The sequence below is a fragment of the Vigna unguiculata genome, chromosome 7, assembly GCF_037176805.1.
Source record: "Vigna unguiculata cultivar grain cowpea cultivar isolate G323 ecotype 2 chromosome 7, ASM3717680v1, whole genome shotgun sequence".
NCBI lineage: Eukaryota > Viridiplantae > Streptophyta > Magnoliopsida > Fabales > Fabaceae > Vigna > Vigna unguiculata.
Genome location: NC_140798.1, coordinates 19,550,290 through 19,574,582, shown reverse-complemented (window position 1 = coordinate 19,574,582; position 24,293 = coordinate 19,550,290). Strand labels below are relative to the sequence as shown.

The following is a 24,293-nucleotide window of genomic DNA, read 5'->3' as shown; positions in this document are numbered from 1 at the left end:
TACAGCCCTACACCATAGATTCCTTCAACACCCTTACCACCTCTTTCACCACCCAGTTCGACACCAGCCGTCGGCACGACCTCACATCCCTGTCACTCCTGAACTTAAGATAAGAAGAAGGAGAGTCCCTTCGCACCTTCATTGACAGGTTCGGCGTAATCGCCATGAAGATCAAGGACCTCACCCCAAACCTGATATTGCACTATATGGTGATGGCACTAAGACCATGACCATTTGCTGACGAACTGGCCATGCGCCCGCCTCTAGGAATGCAAGAACTTCGAAAAAGAGCATCGATGTTCATCAGAGTCGAGGAGATGCGACATTACCAAGACAGGGTCCGGAACATCCCAACCCACCCGGAAGCTAAAAGGGGCGGTAGAGAGCCGGGAGGTCGAGACCAAAACCGCCTCCGAGACAGAAAGCAAGCCAGATTCTCTAACTACGCCCCCCTTAATGCCCCCAAATCCCGTATTCTTGATGAAGTATTGCAAGCTGAACTCATCGCTCCACCTAAGAGATTCCAAAACCCGCCAAACGCCGACCTAAGCAAGTATTGCCACTACCACCGCAACAACGGCCACACAACAGAGGAGTGTAAGACTCTTCGCGACAAAATAGAAGAACTTGTACGGGCCGGCCACCTGCGACACTATGTTAGAAACACAACTGAAGGGAACCCCAGGACCCAACACGAGAAATACCCGCAAAGGAACATTCCACGAAGGGAGGATACGAGAAACGAACCAAGAGAATCCAGACAAGAACCTAGGAGAAGCACAAACTCTGAACGAAGGAGGGAGGAACCACCTCAAGGGGGGAGGCGCCCAGAAGAAAGACCCCCCCTGAGAGGGACGATAAACACCATATCAGGAGGATTTGCTGGAGGCGGATGTTCCTCTTCTTCTAGAAAAAAGCACCTGAGGGCAGTCCAGTCTGTCCACGCCGTCTGGAGGGGACCCAGAAGAAGAATGCCACCAATCACTTTCAGCGACTCTGACTTCCAAGGAGTCGACGCCAACCAAGATGACCCTGTGGTCATAACCATAGAACTCGAAAACTTCGCCGTAAAGAAGGTGCTAATCGACCAAGGAAGCTTAGTAGATATCATATACTGGAAGACTTTCCAACAGCTCCAGATCCTCGCTGAAGAACTGATACGACGAACCCATATACGGATTTTCTGGCGAAAGGGTGCTAACCCGAGGATATGTGGACCTTCACACCACCTTCGGAGAAGGGAGACAGACTAGAATGATCCAAGTTCGATACCTCATAGTAGACGCCCATACTTCATATAACATGCTACTGGGACGGCCCTCTCTCAACTCATTAGGAGCCGTGGTCTCTACACCACACCTCGCCCTAAAGTTCCCCTCAGCATCTGGAGACATCATAACCGTCCACGGCGATCAAAAGGCAGCCAGAGAGTGCTATATGGCCAGTTTAAAGCTCCCATACCCTCCCCTCACCACCAACAACATCGAGAAAACGCAAACTGCGATCACCATCCAAGCGGAAGATCTCGACCCCCGGGTCAACAATGAAGCAAGAATCGAGCCAATGGGAGAAACCAAGCCCCTACCATTAGGCCAGCCAAACCACTCCCTACAGATAGGAACCACAATGGAGAGCGCAGGGGAGAAAGCAATAGAAAATACCCTCAAGAAAAATGCGGATCTCTTCGCCTGGACAGCCGTAGACCTACCTGGCGTCGATCCAAAAATCGTCGCACATAAACTCTCCGTGTTCAAAGAAGCCAAACCCATCTCCTAGAAGAAAGAAAGCTAGGAGAAGAAAGAAGGCAAGCTGCTAAGTGCGAAGCAGAAAAATTGATGAAAGCAGGCTTTGTTGAAGAAGCGCGGTACACCACCTGGTTAGCAAACGTCGTTTTGGTCAAAAAACAGAATGGCAAGTGGCATATGTGCGTCGATTACACGAACTTGAACAAAGCATGCCCCAGAGACGCGTACCTGTTACCCAACATAGACCGTCTGGTAGACGGGGCAGCTGGAAGCGGCACACTCAGTTTCCTAGACGCATACTCTGGGTACAACCAGATACCGATGGCGGAGGATGACGCGATCAAAACCGCCTTCATTACGGAAGAAGCAAACCTATACTACAAGGTTATGCCCTTCGGGCTCAAAAACGCAGGCGCTACCTACCAAAGGCTAATGGACAAGGTCTTCAAACCCCTCCTCGGTAACAACGTCGAAGTATATGTCGATGACATAGTGGTCCAATCCCCGAACCCCATCCAACACGCCCTAGATCTCACTGAAGTTTTCAAAGCCATACGAGGATACAATCTCCGCCTAAACCCAGAAAAGTGCACCTTTGGAGTAGACGGGGGAAAATTCTTAGGATACATGCTGACCCGACGCGGCATCGAAGCAAACCCAGAAAAGTGTCAGGCCATCATCAGCATGCGCAGCCCTGCCAACGTTAAAGAAGTACAAAGACTCGTGGGACGACTGACAGCCATTTCACGCTTCCTGCCTAAGCTTGCGGAGAAAACCAAGCCTATGATAAATCTGCTCAAAAAGTCATCCAAGTTTGAATGGAGCGTAGCATGCCAAGAAAATTTCGATCAACTGAAACTGCTGCTAGCCACACCCCCAATCCTGAACAAGCCGCGACCCGGGCCCCCTTTGTTAATATACATTGCAGCATCCTCCAACGCCGTCAGCGCGGCACTTGTACAAGAGTTCAATGATACACAACAACCCATCTACTTCACCAGCCGCATACTCCAGGACCCTGAAACGAGATACCAAATGGTCGAGAAGATAGCACTCGCACTAATCACGGCAGCGCGACGCTTGCGACCATACTTCCAGACGCACCCAATCATCGTCAAGACAGACTACCCCATACAAAAAATCCTCCAAAAGCCAGATCTCGCAGGGAGGCTCTCATCATGGTCCATCGAGCTTTCGGAGTTCAGCATCAAATATGAACCTCACGACCCCATCAAGGCACAATGCCTAGCAGACTTCACAAACGATTTGCAACCTCAAGAGCCCACACACGAATGGTGGATCATGCATGTTGACGGATCATCCAACACAAAGGGAGCTGGCGCCGGTATCGTACTCGAAGGCCCGAGCGGCATACTCATCGAACAATCCCTTTGCTTCGCCTTCAAAACTTCGAATAACCAGGCCGAGTACGAGGCCATTGTTGCTGGACTACACCTGGCCCTCGAAATGGAAGTCAAACGTTTGTCATGTAAAACCGACTCCAAACTCACCGTCGAACACCTCACGGGTCAATACCAAGTTAAAGATGACCTCTTATCGTAATACTACCATTTGGCAATGAACTTGATCTCAAAACTTGAAGAATTCAAAATCGACCACGTGCCCCGAAGCGACAACACTAGAGCCGACCTCCTACCCAAGCTTGCAAGTACAAAAAAGAAGGGTCGCTACAGATCCCTGATACAGCAGGTACTCACCATCCCCTCTATACAAGCACAAGCAGAATGCTTTGAGATCACCACGCAAGAATCCTGGATGCGTCCCTTCGTCACATACCTCGAAACAGCCGAAACACCCACCAATCAAGAAAAAGGATGGACCAGGAAAGTGGCAAGATACACTTTGATAGCCGGGGAACTCTACAGAAGGGGTTTCAGCCACCCCCTACTCCGATGCATTACGAACAATCAGGCGTCCTACGTTATGAAAGAAATACACAAAGGCACATGCGGATACCACTCGGGCCCAAAAACAATGGCAGCAAGAATCCTCCGGGCAGGGTACTTCTGGCCCACGATGGAACAAGACTGCACCGATTTCGTCAAAAAATGTCAACCCTGCCAACACCACGGACCCTGCCCCCACCTACACCGAGAACCGCTCCATCACATTACAGCACCATGGCCTTTTTCCAAATGGGGAATGGACATAGTAGGACCTTTCACCCCGGGCAAAGGACAAGTCAAGTTTCTCTTGGTAGCGGTGGATTACTTCTCCAAGTGGATTGAAGCTGAACCACTCGCAAACATTACAGCCAAACAAGTCCAACGATTCCTCTGGAAGAACATCATTTGCCGATACGGGGTACCCCACACCATAATCACAGACAACGGTAGACAATTCATTGACAAGGGCCTCGCCGAATTCTACCACGACCTTAACATCCAACACATCACAAGTTCAGTCGAACATCCACAGACCAACGGCCAGGCAGAAGCCGCAAACAAGGTCATCCTCAACCAATTAAAGAAAAGACTCGACACCGCCAAAGGAAAGTGGCCAGAAGAACTCACGGAGGTGTTATGGGCGTACAGGTGTACCCCCAGTCTTCTACCAAAGAAGCCCCGTACAGCCTAGTATACGGCACTAACGCAATGATACCTGTCGAAATCGGGGAACCCTCCATTCAACGCAGTCATTTCGAACCTACCTCCAACGAAGCATGCATGAACACACATCTCGACCTGCTCGTAGAAAGAAGAGAGCAAGCACACATCCAGGACACCGCTACCAAACTCTGAGCCGCAAGAAAGTACAACTCCAAACTTGACCCCCGTTCCTTTCACAAAGGAGACCTAGTCTGGCGGATGGCAAGTAAAGCGTGGAAGCACCAAGGTAAATTCTCGTCGAACTGGGAAGGACCTTTCCGCGTGCTGCAAGAAGTAGGCAACGGCGCATACAGACTAGAACGACTATCAGGAGACCCCATTCCCAACACTTGGAATGCCTCCCACTTAAAGTTTTATTTTAGTTAAATCACATGTAGCATATCGTCACTTGTAATCAAAGATGTACTCTTTCCTAACCTGGCATTTTTCCCTAAGGAGGGTTTTGGCTAGGTAGGTTTTAACGAGGCATCTACCAGTAATGAAAGTTCGACGATCACAACCACTCTCTATGTTACAAACACTCCTGGCCTCTAGTTTAAGAGCCGCCGAACGTCGACTAAAGAAACATCTCCCAGCCTCTAATCTAAGAGCCGCTGGTCGAGCACATCTAATCACTTCCCAACCTCTACTCGAAGAGCCGTTGGCCGAAGCCCATCAACAAACTTACTCGCTTCAGTACAAGAAATTCCAAGCATAATAATAACCGACAACAGGAGAAACCACCCCACAAAGCGTAACAAGCTCAAATACACATAAAAATGGATAAATCGGCACTCGACAGTAAAATCTCGAGCATTAAAATTAATATACGCAAAGGATGATAACTAAACAACCAACAAAGCAATAAACCATAAAGCTTCTCCTTTCATTCAAAATCATGTGTCTTTACAAAAAAAAAAACGAGTACAATCTGCTCTAGCAGAAACCCAATGCACCATACCCAAAACCCACAAACAACAAAAAATTTTCGGCGCCCTCGGCCCCAAAGACCTACCTAATCAGCAACCTCGTCATTTCCTTCCTCCGCCACTTCCTCCCCGTCCTCAGCATCCCCTTCACCATCCTCCCCATCCGGCACCACCCCCACCACATCAACCGGCGAAGCAACAACAATCGCCTCCTCATTTCCTCCTGTCGCCAACTCGTGCTCGGCCCGTAAACGACTAATTTCCGCCACATCAAGCATACGATTATCATATACGTCCAAATTCACGTTGAAACGACAATCAGACACAGAAACCTCCTTATACAGAAAATCGGCCTGCCTCAAGGCCTTCTGAAATCCATTTACATGCTCCGAATAAACCGCCTGCTGCAAGCTAAATATCTCACCAGCCGCCTCCTCCGCAGCAGCCTCCTTAGCAGCAACAACCTCATCCACCTCCTCCTGCTTCGCTTTCAATTTTTTCTCGGCACCTGTAAGACTCAGCTTCAACTTCTTAACCTCCGCTTCCAATTTCTTTTTCTCCTCAGCCCAAGACTGCTGGTCGCTATCCCTTAACGTTTTCAAAGAAGCAACCTCTTCCACCAGTTTTTTCTTATCTCCTGCACTCAACTCCTCTTGCAACATGGTCGTCACCCTCCTACTCAGCACCAGTCCTCGAGCCATATACTCGTTCAGAGCCCTCATCACCAACCCAAGATTAGCCGCCTCCACCACGCCAACCTCCGGATCGCTTAACTTAATCTCAACCTCTTTCCTCATTTGGATTTTGCTCTTCTCAAACCCACCCAAATCTGGATTGCTCGAACCACTCGACCCCACACCTCCAGTTTTTGCAAAAGCACGCAGCCTCTTTCATCTTGGATGGTGCCGGCCTCTTCGCTGTAGGGGGACGATACACGTCCACAACCGGACCAACCAAATTAGGTGCCTGCGACTGCCCTTCCGCCTTGGCTGCATTCCCCATCTTGTCGCGAATCTTAGCAAAGAGATCGACCTCCCCACTCGTCTTCCTCGCATGATGCGCCATCACACCTGCACAAAATAAATTTTTTTCAGATTAGTCCAATACTAGCAAGAACCGAAGACGAAACATACATACCACATAAATCCCTGGCAGGCTTATCCGTCAGATAACAACACACCACCCATTTCCCAGGCACCCTAGCCGGTAATCTCTCAAGCACATCCACTACCCGCCTACTATTGACATCCAGCCCATCCTTCGAAACCGCATCTAGACGAGCAGGCGCCCCAGTCCAATAAAACGGAAATTTGGGAAACCCATTCTCATCGCAATACAACAACCGCTCGGCCCTCAGAATCCGCACACAGAAAAAGCTGTCCTTAAACTTCTTGAACGACTGGGTAAAGCCGTCCAATAAACCAATCTTAGGACGACTAATCAGAGAAAGCCACGAGATCGGATCCCTCGGCCGCATAACGTAGAAATACAAGAAACTATCAGGGATTGGCATCAAATACAACGCTTTACAAATCAGCCTGAAAGCCTGGAGACTCCCCCAACTATTCGGATGGAGTTGCGTAGGTGCCACATTCAGCTTCCGCAGAACACCCATAGTAAATTCATCAAAGGGCAACCGCACATGCAATTTCATAAACATACATGCATATACATAAAAGAAATCATCCTCCAAACCTTCACGACCATGGCACACGGCATCCACCCCACTCACCTGCTCAATAGAAACAACATTCGTATCGGCCCCCCTCTCAAACAAATAAACACTATTCAACCACGACCTAAGAAGCCTCGACCACCAATATTTCGACCAACACTCCCTGACGCCCTCAGCCACCCAGCCATAACCCTCCCTCCTCGGCCAAAGAGACTCGGCATGTTCACTAGCCGGGTCTTCACGCACTTCTCTTTCCACCTCTATATGCAATGACTCGGATGACGTACTCAAAAGTTCTAGCCTAAGGCCCCCAAAACTAGCTCCGGAATCACCAGAATTAGAACCATTAGAAGAAGTTGACATACCTCGGCACGCGGCAACAACTGAAGCAAGATGACTACACTTAGAGAATCGCAATAAAACTCCAGAAACCAACACCACAGTGCAGAAGCAGATGAATGAGTACCATATATAAAGGCCACACTCATACCCCTTCACCCTCATACAAAACTATAGAAGCCCAAGGCCCAACCCCCAGGAAAATGCTTCGAAAAACGAACCTTGACAACACAGTGCACCCAACAATCGCATCTTTTCACTGACCACATTAACTGACATCTGCACCGTTACAGTAAATCTGACACCCTGACACTTCACACCAGCAACCATTCAAACATAGCAGCCCAAACGCACACAGATAGCGGCCAGCGCAGGTCCAAACATAGCGGCACAAACGCACACAGATAGCGGCCAACGCAGGTCCAAACATAGCGGCCCAAACGCACACAGATAACGGCCAACGCAGTTTATATTTCTTCTTTTTCTATTCTTTCTTTTTCTATTTTCTCCTTCAACGTATGTTGATCCTTCTTGGTTTGTCTTGGTGTCATAAATCTCAACTTCATTTCATGTCCCTCAAGCCTCAAATAAAAGGAACGTTCATCAAGATTGCGCGTTTTAAAATGAAGCCATGCCCATCTCAAAAGAAGGTGACAAGAGTTCGTGGGAGCAATAACACATAATACTTCTTTCACACATTGTCCAGTACCGAATTTGATCCTTGCTTGATTAAAATGAAAGCTTGTTGGTAACTTGAGTTTCTCCACGAATCTTTGGCTTACAACATTGTTGTCGCTTTCGTAAATGAATGCAACTAAACAAGGGTGGCCTTCGATTAAGCATGTTGTTCTCTACTACCTTTTCCATAATCTTTTTCTTTACTTCCTTTTCTTTTTCTTCAATTTCCCTTCCTTCTGCAGTTTATATTTCTTCTTTTTCAATTCTTTCTCTTTCTATTTTCTCCTTCAATGTATGTTGATCCTTCTTGGCTTGTCTTAGTGTCATAAATTTCAACTTCATTTCATGTCCCTCATGCCTCAAATAAAGGTAACGTTCATCAAGATTGAGCGTTTTAAAATGAAGCCATGCCCATCTCAAAAGAAGATGACAAGAGTTCGTGGGAGCAATAACACATAATACTTCTTTCACACATTGTCCTGTACCGAATTTGATCTTTGCTTGATTCGAATGAATTCTTGTTGGTAACTTGAGTTTCTCCACCAATCTTTGGCTTACAACATTGTTGTCCCTTTCGTAAACGAATGCAACTGAACATGGGTGGCCTTCGATGAAACAACTTATTTCCCTACTTCCTTTTCCATCATCTTTATCTTTACTTCCTTTTCTTTTTCTTCAATTTCCCTTCCTTCTACAGTTTATATTTCTTCCTTTTCTATTCTTTCTTTTTCTATTTTCTCGTTCAGCCTATGTTGATCCTTACTGACTTGTCTTGGTGTCATAAATTTCAACTTCATTTCATGTCCCTCACTCCTCAAATAAAGGGAACGTTCATCAAGATTGAGCGCTTTAAAATGAAGCCATGACCATCTCAAAAGAAGATGACAAGAGTTCGTGGGAGCAATATCACATAATACTTCTTTCACACATTGTCATGTACTGAATTTGATCCTTGCTTGATTCGGATTAAAGCTTGTTGGTAACTTGAGTTTCTCCACCAATCTTTGGCTTACAACATTGTTGTCCCTTTCGTAAACGAATGCAACTGAACATGGGTGGCCTTCGATGAAAAACCTTGTTCTCTACTACCTTTTCCATAAACTTTTGATTTATTTCCTTTTCCTTTTCTTCAATTTCCCTTCCTTTTGCAGTTTATATTTCTTCTTTTTCAATTATTTCTTTTTCTATTTTCTCCTTCAACGTATGTTGATCTTTACTGGCTTGTCTTGGTGTCATAAATTTCAACTTCATTTCATGTCCTCATTCCTCAAATATAGGGAACGTTAATCAAGATTGAGCGCTTTAAAATGAAGCCATGACCATCTCTAAAGAAGATGACAAGAGTTCGTGGGAGCAATATCACATAATACTTCTTTCACACATTGTTATGTACTAAATTTGATCCTTGCCTTATTCGGATTAAAGCTTGTTGGTAACTTGAGTTTCTCCACCAATCTTTGGCTTACAACATTGTTGTCGCTTTCGTAAACGAATGCAACTAAACATGGGTGGCCTTCGATTAAACACCTTGTTCTCTACTACCTTTTCCATAATCTTTTTCTTTACTTCCTTTTCTTTTTCTTCAATTTCCCTTCCTTCTACAGTTTATATTTCTTCTTTTTCAATTCTTTCTTTTTCTATTTTCTCCTTTAGCCTATGTTGATCCTTACTAGCTTGTCTTGGTGTCATAAATTTCAACTTCATTTCATGTCCCTCATGCCTCAAATAAAGGGAACGTTCATCAAGATTGAGCGCTTTAAAATGAAGCCATGACCATCTCAAAAGAAGATGACAAGAGTTCGTGGGAGCAATATCACATAATACTTCTTTCACACATTGTCATGTACTGAATTTGATCCTTGCTTGATTCGGATTAAAGCTTGTTGGTAACTTGAGTTTCTCCACCAATCTTTGGCTTACAACATTGTTGTCCCTTTCGTAAACGAATGCAACTGAACATGGGTGGCCTTCGATGAAAAACCTTGTTCTCTACTACCTTTTCCATAAACTTTTGATTTATTTCCTTTTCCTTTTCTTCAATTTCCCTTCCTTTTGCAGTTTATATTTCTTCTTTTTCAATTATTTCTTTTTCTATTTTCTCCTTCAACGTATGTTGATCTTTACTGGCTTGTCTTGGTGTCATAAATTTCAACTTCATTTCATGTCCCCCATTCCTCAAATATAGGGAACGTTAATCAAGATTGAGCGCTTTAAAATGAAGCCATGCCTATCTCAAAAGAAGATGACCAGAGTTCGTTGGAGCAATATCACATAATACTTCTTTCACACATTGTCCTGTACCGAATTTGATCCTTGCTTGATTCGAATGAAAGCTTGTTGGTAACTTGAGTTTATCCACCAATCTTTGGCTTACAACATTGTTGTCGCTTTCGTAAATGAATGCAACTGAACATGGGTGGCCTTCGATGAAACACCTTATTTCCCTACTTCCTTTTCCATCATCTTTATCTTTACCTCCTTTTCTTTTTCTTCAATTTCCCTTACTTCTACAGTTTATATTTCTTCCTTTTCTATTCTTTCTTTTTTATTTTCTCCTTCAACGTATGTTGATCCTTCTTGGCTTGTCTTGGTGTCATAAATTTCAACTTCATTTCATGTCCCTCATGCCTCAAACAAAGGGAACGTTAATCAAGATTGAGCGCTTTAAAATGAAGCCATGACCATCTCTAAAGAAGATGACAAGAGTTCGTGGGAGCAATATCACATAATACTTCTTTCACACATTGTTATGTACTAAATTTGATCCTTGCCTTATTCGGATTAAAGCTTGTTGGTAACTTGAGTTTCTCCACCAATCTTTGGCTTACAACATTGTTGTCGCTTTCGTAAACGAATGCAACTAAACATGGGTGGCCTTCGATTAAACACCTTGTTCTCTACTACCTTTTCCATAATCTTTTTCTTTACTTCCTTTTCTTTTTCTTCAATTTCCCTTCCTTCTACGGTTTATATTTCTTCTTTTTCAATTCTTTCTTTTTCTATTTTCTCCTTTAGCCTATGTTGATCCTTACTGGCTTGTCTTGGTGTCATAAATTTCAACTTCATTTCAAGTCCCTCATGCCTCAAACAAAGGGAACGTTTATCAAGATTGAGCATTTTAAAATGAAGCCATGCCTATCTCAAAAGAAGATGACCAGAGTTCGTGGGAGTAATATCACATAATACTTCTTTCACACATTGTCCTGTACCGAATTTGATCCTTGCTTGATTCGAATGAAAGCTTGTTGGTAACTTGAGTTTATCCACCAATCTTTGGCTTACAACATTGTTGTCGCTTTCGTAAATGAATGCAACTGAACATGGGTGGCCTTCGATGAAACACCTTATTTCCCTACTTCCTTTTCCATCATCTTTATCTTTACCTCCTTTTCTTTTTCTTCAATTTCCCTTACTTCTACAGTTTATATTTCTTCCTTTTCTATTCTTTCTTTTTTATTTTCTCCTTCAACGTATGTTGATCCTTCTTGGCTTGTCTTGGTGTCATAAATTTCAACTTCATTTCATGTCCCTCATGCCTCAAACAAAGGGAACGTTTATCAAGATTGAGCGTTTTAAAATGAAGCCATGCCCATCTCAAAAGAAGATGACCAGAGTTCGTTGGAGCAATATCACATAATTCTTCTTTCACACATTTTCCTGTACCGAATTTGATCCTTGCTTGATTCGAATGAAAGCTTGTTGGTAACTTGAGTTTCTCCACCAATCTTTGGCTTACAACATTGTTGTCCCTTTCGTAAACGAATGCAACTGATCATGGGTGGCCTTCGATGAAACACCTTATTTCCCTACTTCCTTTTCCATCATCTTTATCTTTACCTCCTTTTCTTTTTCTTCAATTTCCCTTACTTCTACAGTTTATATTTCTTCCTTTTCTATTCTTTCTTTTTCTATTTTCTCCTTTAACGTATGTTGATCCTTCTTGGCTTGTCTTGGTGTCACAAATTTCAACTTCATTTCATGTCCCCCATGCCTCAAATGAAGGGAACGTTTAACAAGATTTAGCGTTTTAAAATGAAGCCATGCCCATCGCAAAAGAAGATGACAAGAGTTCGTGGGAGCAATATCACATAATACTTATTTCACACATTTTCTTGTACCGAATTTGATTCTTGCTTGATTCGAATGAAAGCTTGTTGGTAACTTGAGTTTCTCCACCAATATTTGGCATACAACATTGTTGTCCCTTTCGTAAACGAATGCAACTGAACATGGGTGGCCTTCGATGAAACACCTTATTTCCCTACTTCCTTTTCCATCATCTTTATCTTTACCTCCTTTTCTTTTTCTTCAATTTCCCTTACTTCTACAGTTTATATTTCTTCCTTTTCTATTCTTTCTTTTTTATTTTCTCCGTCAACGTATGTTGATCCTTCTTGGCTTGTCTTGGTGTCATAAATTTCAACTTCATTTCATGCCCCTCATGCCTCAAACAAAGGGAACGTTTATCAAGATTGAGCGTTTTAAAATGAAGCCATGCCCATCTCAAAAGAAGATGACCAGAGTTCGTGGGAGCAATATCACATAATTCTTCTTTCACAAATTTTCCTGTACCGAATTTGATCCTTGCTTGATTCGAATGAAAGCTTGTTGGTAACTTGAGTTTCTCCACCAATCTTTGGCTTACAACATTGTTGTCCCTTTCGTAAACGAATGCAACTGAACATGGGTGGACTTCGATGAAACACCTTATTTCCCTACTTCCTTTTCCATCATCTTTATCTTTACCTCCTTTTCTTTTTCTTCAATTTCCCTTACTTCTACAGTTTATATTTCTTCCTTTTCTATTCTTTCTTTTTCTATTTTCTCCTTTAACGTATGTTGATCCTTCTTGGCTTGTCTTGGTGTCACAAATTTCAACTTCATTTCATGTCCCCCATGCCTCAAATGAAGGGAACGTTTAACAAGATTTAGCGTTTTAAAATGAAGCCATGCCCATCGCAAAAGAAGATGACAAGAGTTCGTGGGAGCAATATCACATAATACTTATTTCACACATTTTCTTGTACCGAATTTGATTCTTGCTTGATTCGAATGAAAGCTTGTTGGTAACTTGAGTTTCTCCACCAATATTTGGCATACAACATTGTTGTCCCTTTCGTAAACGAATGCAACTGAACATGGGTGGCCTTCGATGAAACACCTTATTTCCCTACTTCCTTTTCCATCATCTTTATCTTTACCTCCTTTTCTTTTTCTTCAATTTCCCTTACTTCTACAGTTTATATTTCTTCCTTTTCTATTCTTTCTTTTTTATTTTCTCCGTCAACGTATGTTGATCCTTCTTGGCTTGTCTTGGTGTCATAAATTTCAACTTCATTTCATGCCCCTCATGCCTCAAACAAAGGGAACGTTTATCAAGATTGAGCGTTTTAAAATGAAGCCATGCCCATCTCAAAAGAAGATGACCAGAGTTCGTGGGAGCAATATCACATAATTCTTCTTTCACAAATTTTCCTGTACCGAATTTGATCCTTGCTTGATTCGAATGAAAGCTTGTTGGTAACTTGAGTTTCTCCACCAATCTTTGGCTTACAACATTGTTGTCCCTTTCGTAAACGAATGCAACTGAACATGGGTGGACTTCGATGAAACACCTTATCTCCCTACTTCCTTTTCCATCATCTTTATCTTTACCTCCTTTTCTTTTTCTTCAATTTCCCTGTTCAGCCTATGTTGATCCTTACTGGCTTGTCTTGGTGTCAAAAATTTCAACTTCATTTCATGTCCTCATTCCTCAAATAAAGGGAACATTCATCAAGATTGAGCGCTTTAAAATGAAGCCATGCCCACCTCAAAAGAAGATGACAAGAGTTCGTGGGAGCAATATCATATAATACTACTTTCACGCGTTGTCATGTACTGAATTTGATCCTTGGTTGATTCGGATGAAAGCTTGTTGGTAACTTGAGTTTCTCCACCAATCTTTGTCTTACAACATTGTTGTCGCTTTCGTAAATGAATGCAACTAAACATGGGTGGCCTTCGATTAACCACCTTGTTTCTCTACTTCCTTTTCCATCATCTTTATCTTTACTTCCTTTTCTTTTTCTTCAATTTCCCTTCCTTCTACAGTTTATATTTCTTCCTTTTCTATTCTTTCTTTTTCTATTTTCTCGTTCAGCCTATGTTGATCCATACTGGTTTGTCTTGGTGTCATAAATTTCAACTTCATTTCATGTCCCTCATTCCTCAAATAAAGGGAACGTTCATCAAGATTGAGCGCTTTAAAATGAAGCCATGCCCATCTCAAAAGAAGATGACCAGAGTTCGTGGGAGCAATATCACATAATACTTCTTTCACACATTGTCATGTACTGAATTTGATCCTTCCTTGATTCGAATGAAAGCTTGTTGGTAACTTGAGTTTCTCCACCAATCTTTGGCTTACAACATTGTTGTCGCTTTCGTAAACGAATGCAACTGAACGTGGGTGGCCTTCGATGAAACACCTTATTTCCCTACTTCCTTTTCCATCATTTTTATCTTTACTTCGTTTTCTTTTTCTTCAATTTCCCTTCCTTCTACAGTTTATATTTCTTCCTTTTCTATTCTTTCTTGTTCTATTTTCTCCTTCAACGTATGTTGATCCTTCTTGGCTTGTCTTGGTGTCACAAATTTCAACTTCATTTCATGTCCCTCATGCCTCAAATGAAGGAACGTTCATCAAGATTAAGCGTTTTAAAATGAAGCCATGCCCATCTCAAAAGAAGATGACAAGAGTTCGTGGGAGCAATATCACATAATACTTCTTTCACACATTGTCTTGTACCGAATTTGATCCTTTCTTGATTCGAATGAAAGCTTGTTGGTAACTTGAGTTTCTCCACCAATCTTTGGCTTACAACATTGTTGTCCCTTTCATAAACGAATGCAACTGAACATGGGTGGCCTTCTATGAAACACCTTATTTCCCTACTTCCTTTTCCATCACTTTTATCTTTACTTCCTTTTCTTTTTCTTCAATTTCACTTCCTTCTACCGTTTATATTTCTTCCTTTTCTATTCTTTCTTTTTCTATTTTCTCGTTCAACCTATGTTGATCGTTACTGGCTTGTCTTGGTGTCATAAATTTCAACTTCATTTCATATCCCTCATTCCCCAAATAAAGGGAACGTTCATCAAGATTGAGCGCTTTAAAATGAAGCCACGCCCATCTCAAAAGAAGATGACAAGAGTTCGTGGGAGCAATATCATATAATACTTCTTTCACACGTTGTCATGTACTGAATTTTATCCTTGCTTGATTCGGATGAAAGCTTGTTGTAACTTGAGTTTCTCCACCAATCTTTGGCTTACAACATTGTTGTCGCTTTCGTAAACGAATGCAACTAAACATGGGTAGCCTTCGATTAAACACCTTGTTCTCTACTACCTTTTCCATAATCTTTTTCTTTACTTCCTTTTCTTTTTCTTCAATTTCCCTTCCTTCTGCAGTTTATATTTCTTCTTTTTCAATTCTTTCTTTTTCTATTTTCTCGTTCAGCCTATGTTGATCCTTACTAGCTTGTCTTGGTGTCAAAAATTTCAACTTCATTTCATGTCCTCATTCCTCAAATAAAGGGAACATTCATCAAGATTGAGCGCTTTAAAATGAAGCCATGCACACCTCAAAAGAAGATGACAAGAGTTCGTGGGAGCAATATCATATAATACTTCTTTCACGCGTTGTCATGTACTGAATTTGATCCTTGCTTGATTCGGATGAAAGCTTGTTGGTAACTTGAGTTTCTCCACCAATCTTTGTCTTACAACATTGTTGTCGGTTTCGTAAACGAATGCAACTGAACATGGGTGGCCTTCTATGAAACACCTTGTTTCCCTACTTCCTTTTCCATCATCTTTATCTTTACTTCCTTTTGTTTTTCCTCATTTTCCCTTCCTTCTACAGTTTATATTTCTTCCTTTTCTATTCTTTCTTTTTCTATTTTCTCGTTCAACCTATGTTGATCCTTACTGGCTTGTCTTGGTGTCATAAATTTCAACTTCATTTCATATCCCTCATGCCTCAAACAAATGGAACGTTTAACAACATTGAGCATTTTAAAATAAAGCCATGCCCATCTCAAAAGAAGATGACAAGAGTTCTTGGGAGCAATAACACATAATACTTCTTTCACACATTGTCATGTACCGAATTTGATCCTTGTTTGATTCGAATGAAAGCTTGTCGGTAACTTGAGTTTCTCCACCAATCTTTGGCTTACAACATTGTTGTCCTTTTCGTAAACGAATGCAACTGAACATGGGTGGCCTTCGATGAAACACCTTATTTCCCTACTTCCTTTTCCTTCATCTTTATCTTTACTTCCTTTTCTTTTTCTTCAATTTCCCTTCGTTCTACAGTTTATATTTCTTCCTTTTCTATTCTTTCTTTTTCTATTTTCTCGTTCAACCTATATTGATCCTTACTGGCTTGTCTTGGTGTCATAAATTTCAACTTCATTTCATATCCCTCATTCCTCAAATAAAGGGAACGTTCATCAAGATTGAGCGCTTTAAAATGAAGCCATGCCCATCTCAAAAGAAGATGACAAGAGTTCGTGGGAGCAATATCATATAATACTTCTTTCACACGTTGTCATGTACTGAATTTGATCCTTGCTTGATTCGGATGAAAGCTTGTTGTAACTTGAGTTTCTCCACCAATCTTTGGCTTACAACATTGTTGTCGCTTTCGTAAACGAATGCAACTGAACATGGGTGGCCTTCTATGAAACACCTTATTTCCCTACTTCCTTTTCCATCATTTTTATCTTTACTTCCTTTTCTTTTTCTTCAATTTCCCTTCCTTCTACAGTTTATATTTCTTCCTTTTCTATTCTTTCTTTTTCTAATTTCTCGTTCAACATATGTTGATCCTTACTGGCTTGTCTTGGTGTCATAAATTTCAACTTCATTTCATATCCCTCATTCCCCAAATAAAGGGAACGTTCATCAAGATTGAGCGCTTTAAAATGAAGCCACGCCCATCTCAAAAGAAGATGACAAGAGTTCGTGGGAGCAATATCATATAATACGTCTTTCACACGTTGTCATGTACTGAATTTGATCCTTACTTGATTCGGATGAAAGCTTGTTGTAACTTGAGTTTCTCCACCAATCTTTGGCTTACAACATTGTTGTCCCTTTCATAAACGAATGCAACTGAACATGGGTGGCCTTCTATGAAACACCTTATTTCCCTACTTCCTTTTCCATCATTTTTATCTTTACTTCCTTTTCTTTTTCTTCAATTTCCCTTCCTTCTACAGTTTATATTTCTTCCTTTTCTATTCTTTCTTTTTCTAATTTCTCGTTCAGCCTATGTTGATCCTTACTGGCTTGTCTTGGTGTCAAAAATTTCAACTTCATTTCATGTCCCTCATTCCTCAAATAAAGGGAACATTCATCAAGATTGAGCGCTTTAAAATGAAGCCATGCCCACCTCAAAAGAAGATGACAAGAGTTCGTGGGAGCAATATCATATAATAGTTCTTTCACACGTTGTCATGTACTGAATTTGATCCTTGCTTGATTCGGATGAAAGCTTGTTGGTAACTTGAGTTTCTCCACCAATCTTTGTCTTACAACATTATTGTCACTTTCGTAAATGAATGCAACTAAACATGGGTGGCCTTCAATTAAACACCTTGTTTCTCTACTTCCTTTTCCATCATCTTTATCTTTACTTCCTTTTCTTTTTCTTCAATTTCCCTTCCTTCTATAGTTTATATTTCTTCCTTTTCTATTCTTTCTTATTCTATTTTCTCGTTCAGCCTATGTTGATCCATACTGGTTTGTCTTGGTGTCATAAATTTCAACTTCATTTCATGTACCTCATTCCTCAAATAAAGGGAACGTTCATCAAGATTGAGCGCTTTAAAATGAAGCCATGACCATCTCAAAAGAAGATGACCAGAGTTCGTGGGAGCAATATCACATAATACTTCTTTCACACATTGTCATGTACTGAATTTGATCCTTCCTTGATTCGAATGAAAGCTTGTTGGTAACTTGAGTTTCTCAACCAATCTTTGGCTTACAACATTGTTGTCGCTTTCGTAAACGAATGCAACTGAACATGGGTGACCTTCGATGAAACACCTTATTTCCCTACTTCCTTTTCCATCATTTTTATCTTTACTTCCTTTTCTTTTTCTTCAATTTCCCTTCCTTCTACAGTTTATATTTCTTCCTTTTCTATTCTTTCTTGTTCTATTTTCTCCTTCAACGTATGTTGATCCTTCTTGGCTTGTCTTGGTGTCACAAATTTCAACTTCATTTCATGTCCTTCATGCCTCAAATGAAGGGAACGTTCATCAAGATTAAGCGTTTTAAAATGAAGCCATGCCTATCTGAAAAGAAGATGACAAGAGTTCGTGGGAGCAATATCACATAATACTTCTTTCACACATTGTCTTGTACCGAATTTGATCCTTTCTTGATTCGAATGAAAGCTTGTTGGTAACTTGAGTTTCTCCACCAATCTTTGGCTTACAACATTGTTGTCCCTTTCATAAACGAATGCAACTGAACATGGGTGGCCTTCTATGAAACACCTTATTTCCCTACTTCCTTTTCCATCATTTTTATCTTTACTTCCTTTTGTTTTTCCTCATTTTCCCTTCCTTCTACAGTTTATATTTCTTCCTTTTCTATTCTTTCTTTTTCTATTTTCTCGTTCAACCTATGTTGATCCTTACTGGCTTGGCTTGGTGTCATAAATTTCAACTTCATTTCATATCCCTCATGCCTCAAACAAAGGGAACGTTTAAATACATTGAGCGTTTTAAAATAAAGTCATGCCCATCTCAAAAGAAATGACAAGAGTTCTTGGGAGCAATAACACATAATACTTCTTTCACACATTGTCATGTACCGAATTTGATCCTTGTTTGATTCGAATGAAAGCTTGTCGGTAACTTGAGTTTCTCCACCAATCTTTGGCTTACAACATTGTTGTCCTTTTCGTAAACGAATGCAACTGAACATGGGTGGCCTTCGATGAAACACCTTATTTCCCTACTTCCTTTTCCTTCATCTTTATCTTTACTTCCTTTTCTTTTTCTTCAATTTCCCTTCGTTCTACAGTTTATATTTCTTCCTTTTCTATTCTTTCTTTTTCTATTTTCTCGTTCAACCTATATTGATCCTTACTGGCTTGTCTTGGTGTCATAAATTTCAACTTCATTTCATATCCCTCATTCCTCAAATAAAGGGAACGTTCATCAAGATTGAGCGCTTTAGAATGAAGCCATGACCATCTCAAAAGAAGATGACAAGAGTTCGTGGGAGCAATATCACATAATACTTCTTTCACACATTGTCTTGTACCGAATTTGATCCTTTCTTGATTCGAATGAAAGCTTGTTGGTAACTTGAGTTTCTCCACCAATCTTTGTCTTACAACATTGTTGTCGCTTTCGTAAATGAATGCAACTAAACATGGGTGGCCTTCGATTAACCACCTTGTTTCTCTACTTCCTTTTCCATCATCTTTATCTTTACTTCCTTTTCTTTTTCTTCAATTTCCCTTCCTTCTACAGTTTATATTTCTTCCTTTTCTATTCTTTCTTTTTCTATTTTCTAGTTCAGCCTATGTTGATCCATACTGGTTTGTCTTGGTGTCATAAATTTCAACTTCATTTCATGTCCCTCATTCCTCAAATAAAGGGAACGTTCATCAAGATTGAGCGCTTTAAAATGAAGCCATGCCCATCTCAAAAGAAGATGACCAGAGTTCGTGGGAGCAATATCACATAATACTTCTTTCACACATTGTCATGTACTGAATTTGATCCTTCCTTGATTCGAATGAAAGCTTGTTGGTAACTTGAGTTTCTCCACCAATCTTTGGCTTACAACATTGTTGTCGCTTTCGTAAACGAATGCAACTGAACATGGGTGGCCTTCGACGAAACACCTTATTTCCCTACTTCCTTTTCCATCATTTTTATCTTTACTTCCTTTTCTTTTTCTTCAATTTCCCTTCCTTCTACAGTTTATATTTCTTCCTTTTCTATTCTTTCTTTTTCTATTTTCTCGTTCAGCCTATGTTGATCCATACTGGTTTGTCTTGGTGTCATAAATTTCAACTTCATTTCATGTCCCTCATTCCTCAAATAAAGGGAACGTTCATCAAGATTGAGCGCTTTAAAATGAAGCCATGCCCATCTCAAAAGAAGATGACCAGAGTTCGTGGGAGCAATATCACATAATACTTCTTTCACACATTGTCATGTACTGAATTTGATCCTTCCTTGATTCGGATGAAAGCTTGTTGGTAACTTGAGTTTCTCCACCAATCTTTGGCTTACAACATTGTTGTCGCTTTCGTAAATGAATGCAACTAAACATGGGTGGCCTTCGATTAACCACCTTGTTTCTCTACTTCCTTTTCCATCATCTTTATCTTTACTTCCTTTTCGTTTTCTTCAATTTCCCTTCCTTCTACAGTTTATATTTCTTCCTTTTCTATTCTTTCTTGTTCTATTTTCTCCTTCAACGTATGTTGATCCTTCTTGGCTTGTCTTGGTGTCACAAATTTCAACTTCATTTCATGTCCCTCATGCCTCAAATGAAGGGAACGTTCATCAAGATTAAGCGTTTTAAAATGAAGCCATGCCCATCTCAAAAGAAGATGACAAGAGTTCGTGGGAGCAATATCACATAATACTTCTTTCACACATTGTCTTGTACCGAATTTGATCCTTTCTTGATTCGAATGAAAGCTTGTTGGTAACTTGAGTTTCTCCACCAATCTTTGGCTTACAACATTGTTGTCCCTTTCATAAACGAATGCAACTGAACATGGGTGGCCTTCTATGAAACACCTTATTTCCCTACTTCCTTTTCCATCATTTTTATCTTTACTTCCTTTTCTTTTTCTTCAATTTCCCTTCCTTCTACAGTTTATATTTCTTCCTTTTCTATTCTTTCTTTTTCTAATTTCTCGTTCAACCTATGTTGATCCTTACTGGCTTGTCTTGGTGTCATAAATTTCAACTTCATTTCATATCCCTCATTCCCCAAATAAAGGGAACGTTCATCAAGATTGAGCGCTTTAAAATGAAGCCACGCCCATCTCAAAAGAAGATGACAAGAGTTCGTGGGAGCAATATCATATAATACTTCTTTCACACGTTGTCATGTACTGAATTTGATCCTTACTTGATTCGGATGAAAGCTTGTTGTAACTTGAGTTTCTCCAGAAGTCTTTGGCTTACAACATTGTTGTCCCTTTCATAAACGAATGCAACTGAACATGGGTGGCCTTCTATGAAACACCTTATTTCCCTACTTCCTTTTCCATCATTTTTATCTTTACTTCCTTTTCTTTTTCTTCAATTTCCCTTCCTTCTACAGTTTATATTTCTTCCTTTTCTATTCTTTCTTTTTCTATTTTCTCGTTCAGCCTATGTTGATCCTTACTGGCTTGTCTTGGTGTCAAAAATTTCAACTTCATTTCATGTCCCTCATTCCTCAAATAAAGGGAACATTCATCAAGATTGAGCGCTTTAAAATGAAGCCATGCCCATCTCAAAAGAAGATGACAAGAGTTCGTGGGAGCAATATCACATAATACTTCTTTCACACATTGTCTTGTACCGAATTTGATCCTTTCTTGATTCGAATGAAAGCTTGTTGGTAACTTGAGTTTCTCCACCAATCTTTGTCTTACAACATTATTGTCGCTTTCGTAAATGAATGCAACTAAACATGGGTGGCCTTCGATTAAACACCTTGTTTCTCTACTTCCTTTTCCATCATCTTTATCTTTACTTCCTTTTCTTTTTCTTCAATTTCCCTTCCTTCTACAGTTTATATTTCTTCCTTTTCTATTCTTTCTTATTCTATTTTCTCGTTCAGCCTATGTTGATCCATACTGGTTTGTCTTGGTGTTATAAATTTCAACTTCATTTGATGTCCGTCATGCCTCAAATGAAGGGAACGTTCATCAAGATTGAGCGCTTTAAAATGAAGCCATGCCCATCTCAAAAGAAGATGACAAGAGTTCGTGGGAGCAATATCACATAATACTTCTTTCACACATTGTCATGTACTGAATTTGATCCTTCCTTGATTCGAATGAAAGCTTGTTGGTAACTTGAGTTTCTCCACCAATCTTTGGCTTACAACATTGTTGTCGCTTTCGTAAATGAATGCAACTAAACATGGGTGGCCTTCGATTAACCACCTTGTTTCTCTACTTCCTTTTCCATCATCTTTATCTTTACTTCCTTTTCTTTTTCTTCAATTTCCCTTCCTTCTACATTTTATATTTCTTCCTTTGCTATTTTTTCTTGTTCTATTTTCTCCTTCAATGTATGTTGATCCTTCTTGGCTTGTCTTGGTGTCACAAATTTCAACTTCATTTCATGTCCCTCATGCCTCAAATGAAGGGAACGTTCATCAAGATTAAGCGTTTTAAAATGAAGCCATGCCCATCTCAAAAGAAGATGACAAGAGTTCGTGGGAGCAATATCACATAATACTTCTTTCACACATTGTCTTGTACCGAATTTGATCCTTACTTGATTCGGATGAAAGCTTGTTGTAACTTGAGTTTCTCCACCAATCTTTGGCTTACAACATTGTTGTCCCTTTCATAAACGAATGCAACTGAACATGGGTGGCCTTCGATTAACCACCTTGTTTCTCTACTTCCTTTTCCATCATCTTTATCTTTACTTCCTTTTCTTTTTCTTCAATTTCCCTTCCTTCTACAGTTTATATTTCTTCCTTTTCTATTCTTTCTTTTTCTATTTTCTCGTTCAGCCTATGTTGATCCTTACTGGCTTGTCTTGGTGTCACAAATTTCAACTTCATTTCATGTCCGTCATGCCTCAAATGAAGGGAACGTTCATCAAGATTGAGCGTTTTAAAATGAAGCCATGCCCACCTCAAAAGAAGATGACAAGAGTTCGTGGGAGCAATATCATATAATACTTCTTTCACACGTTGTCATGTACTGAATTTGATCCTTGCTTGATTCGAATGAAAGCTTGTTGGTAACTTGAGTTTCTCCACCAATCTTTGGCTTACAACATTGTTGTCCCTTTCATAAACGAATGCAACTGAACATGGGTGGCCTTCTATGAAACACCTTATTTCCCTACTTCCTTTTCCATCATTTTATCTTTACTTCCTTTTCTTTTTCTTCAATTTCCCTTCCTTCTACAGTTTATATTTCTTCCTTTTCTATTCTTTCTTTTTCTAATTTCTCGTTCAACCTATGTTGATCCTTACTGGCTTGTCTTGGTGTCATAAATTTCAACTTCATTTCATATCCCTCATTCCTCAAATAAAGGGAACGTTCATCAAGATTGAGCGCTTTAAAATGAAGCCATGACCATCTCAAAAGAAGATGACCAGAGTTCGTGGGAGCAATATCATATAATACTTCTTTCACACGTTGTCATGTACTGAATTTGATGCTTACTTGATTCGGATGAAAGCTTGTTGTAACTTGAGTTTCTCCACCAATCTTTGGCTTACAACATTGTTGTCCCTTTCGTAAACGAATGCAACTGAACATGGGTGGCCTTCTATGAAACACCTTATTTCCCTACTTCCTTTTCCATCATTTTTATCTTTACTTCCTTTTCTTTTTCTTCAATTTCCCTTCCTTCTACAGTTTATATTTCTTCCTTTTCTATTCTTTCTTTTTCTATTTTCTCCTTCAGCCTATGTTGATCCTTACTGGCTTGTCTTGGTGTCAAAAATTTCAACTTCATTTCATGTCCCTCATTCCTCAAATAAAGGGAACATTCATCAAGATTGAGCGCTTTAAAATGAAGCCATGCCCATCTGAAAAGAGGATGACAAGAGTTCGTGGGAGCAATATCATATAATACTTCTTTCACACGTTGTCTTGTACCGAATTTGATCCTTGCTTGATTCAGATGAAAGCTTGTTGGTAACTTGAGTTTCTCCACCAATCTTTGTCTTACAACATTGTTGTCGCTTTCGAAAATGAATGCAACTAAACATGGGTGGCCTTCGATTAAACACCTTGTTTCTCTACTTCCTTTTCCATCATCTTTATCTTTACTTCCTTTTCTTTTTCTTCAATTTCACTTCCTTCTACAGTTTATATTTCTTCCTTTTCTATTCTTTCTTTTTCTATTTTCTCGTTCAGCCTATGTTGATCCATACTGGTTTGTCTTGGTGTCATAAATTTCAACTTCATTTCATGTCCCTCATTCCTCAAATAAAGGGAACGTTCATCAAGATTGAGTGCTTTAAAATGAAGCCATGCCCATCTCAAAAGAAGATGACCAGAGTTCGTGGGAGCAATATCACATAATACTTCTTT

General features: G+C 40.4%; 1 protein-coding gene across 1 annotated transcript; it reads left to right on the top strand.

Moving 5' to 3' along the window:
- Positions 1-251: 251 nt before the first annotated feature.
- LOC114171952 (uncharacterized) lies at positions 252-1,253 on the top strand. Its single transcript, XM_028056720.2, has one exon. The coding sequence runs from the start codon at positions 252-254 to the stop codon at positions 1,251-1,253; it is 1,002 nt and encodes a 333-aa protein (XP_027912521.1).
- The last annotated feature ends 23,040 nt before the right edge of the window (positions 1,254-24,293 follow it).

Coding starts and splice junctions, on each gene's coding strand:
- LOC114171952 (XM_028056720.2), top strand. CDS start 252: ATGCGCCCGCCTCTAGGAATGCAAGAACTTCGAAAAAGAGCATCGATG.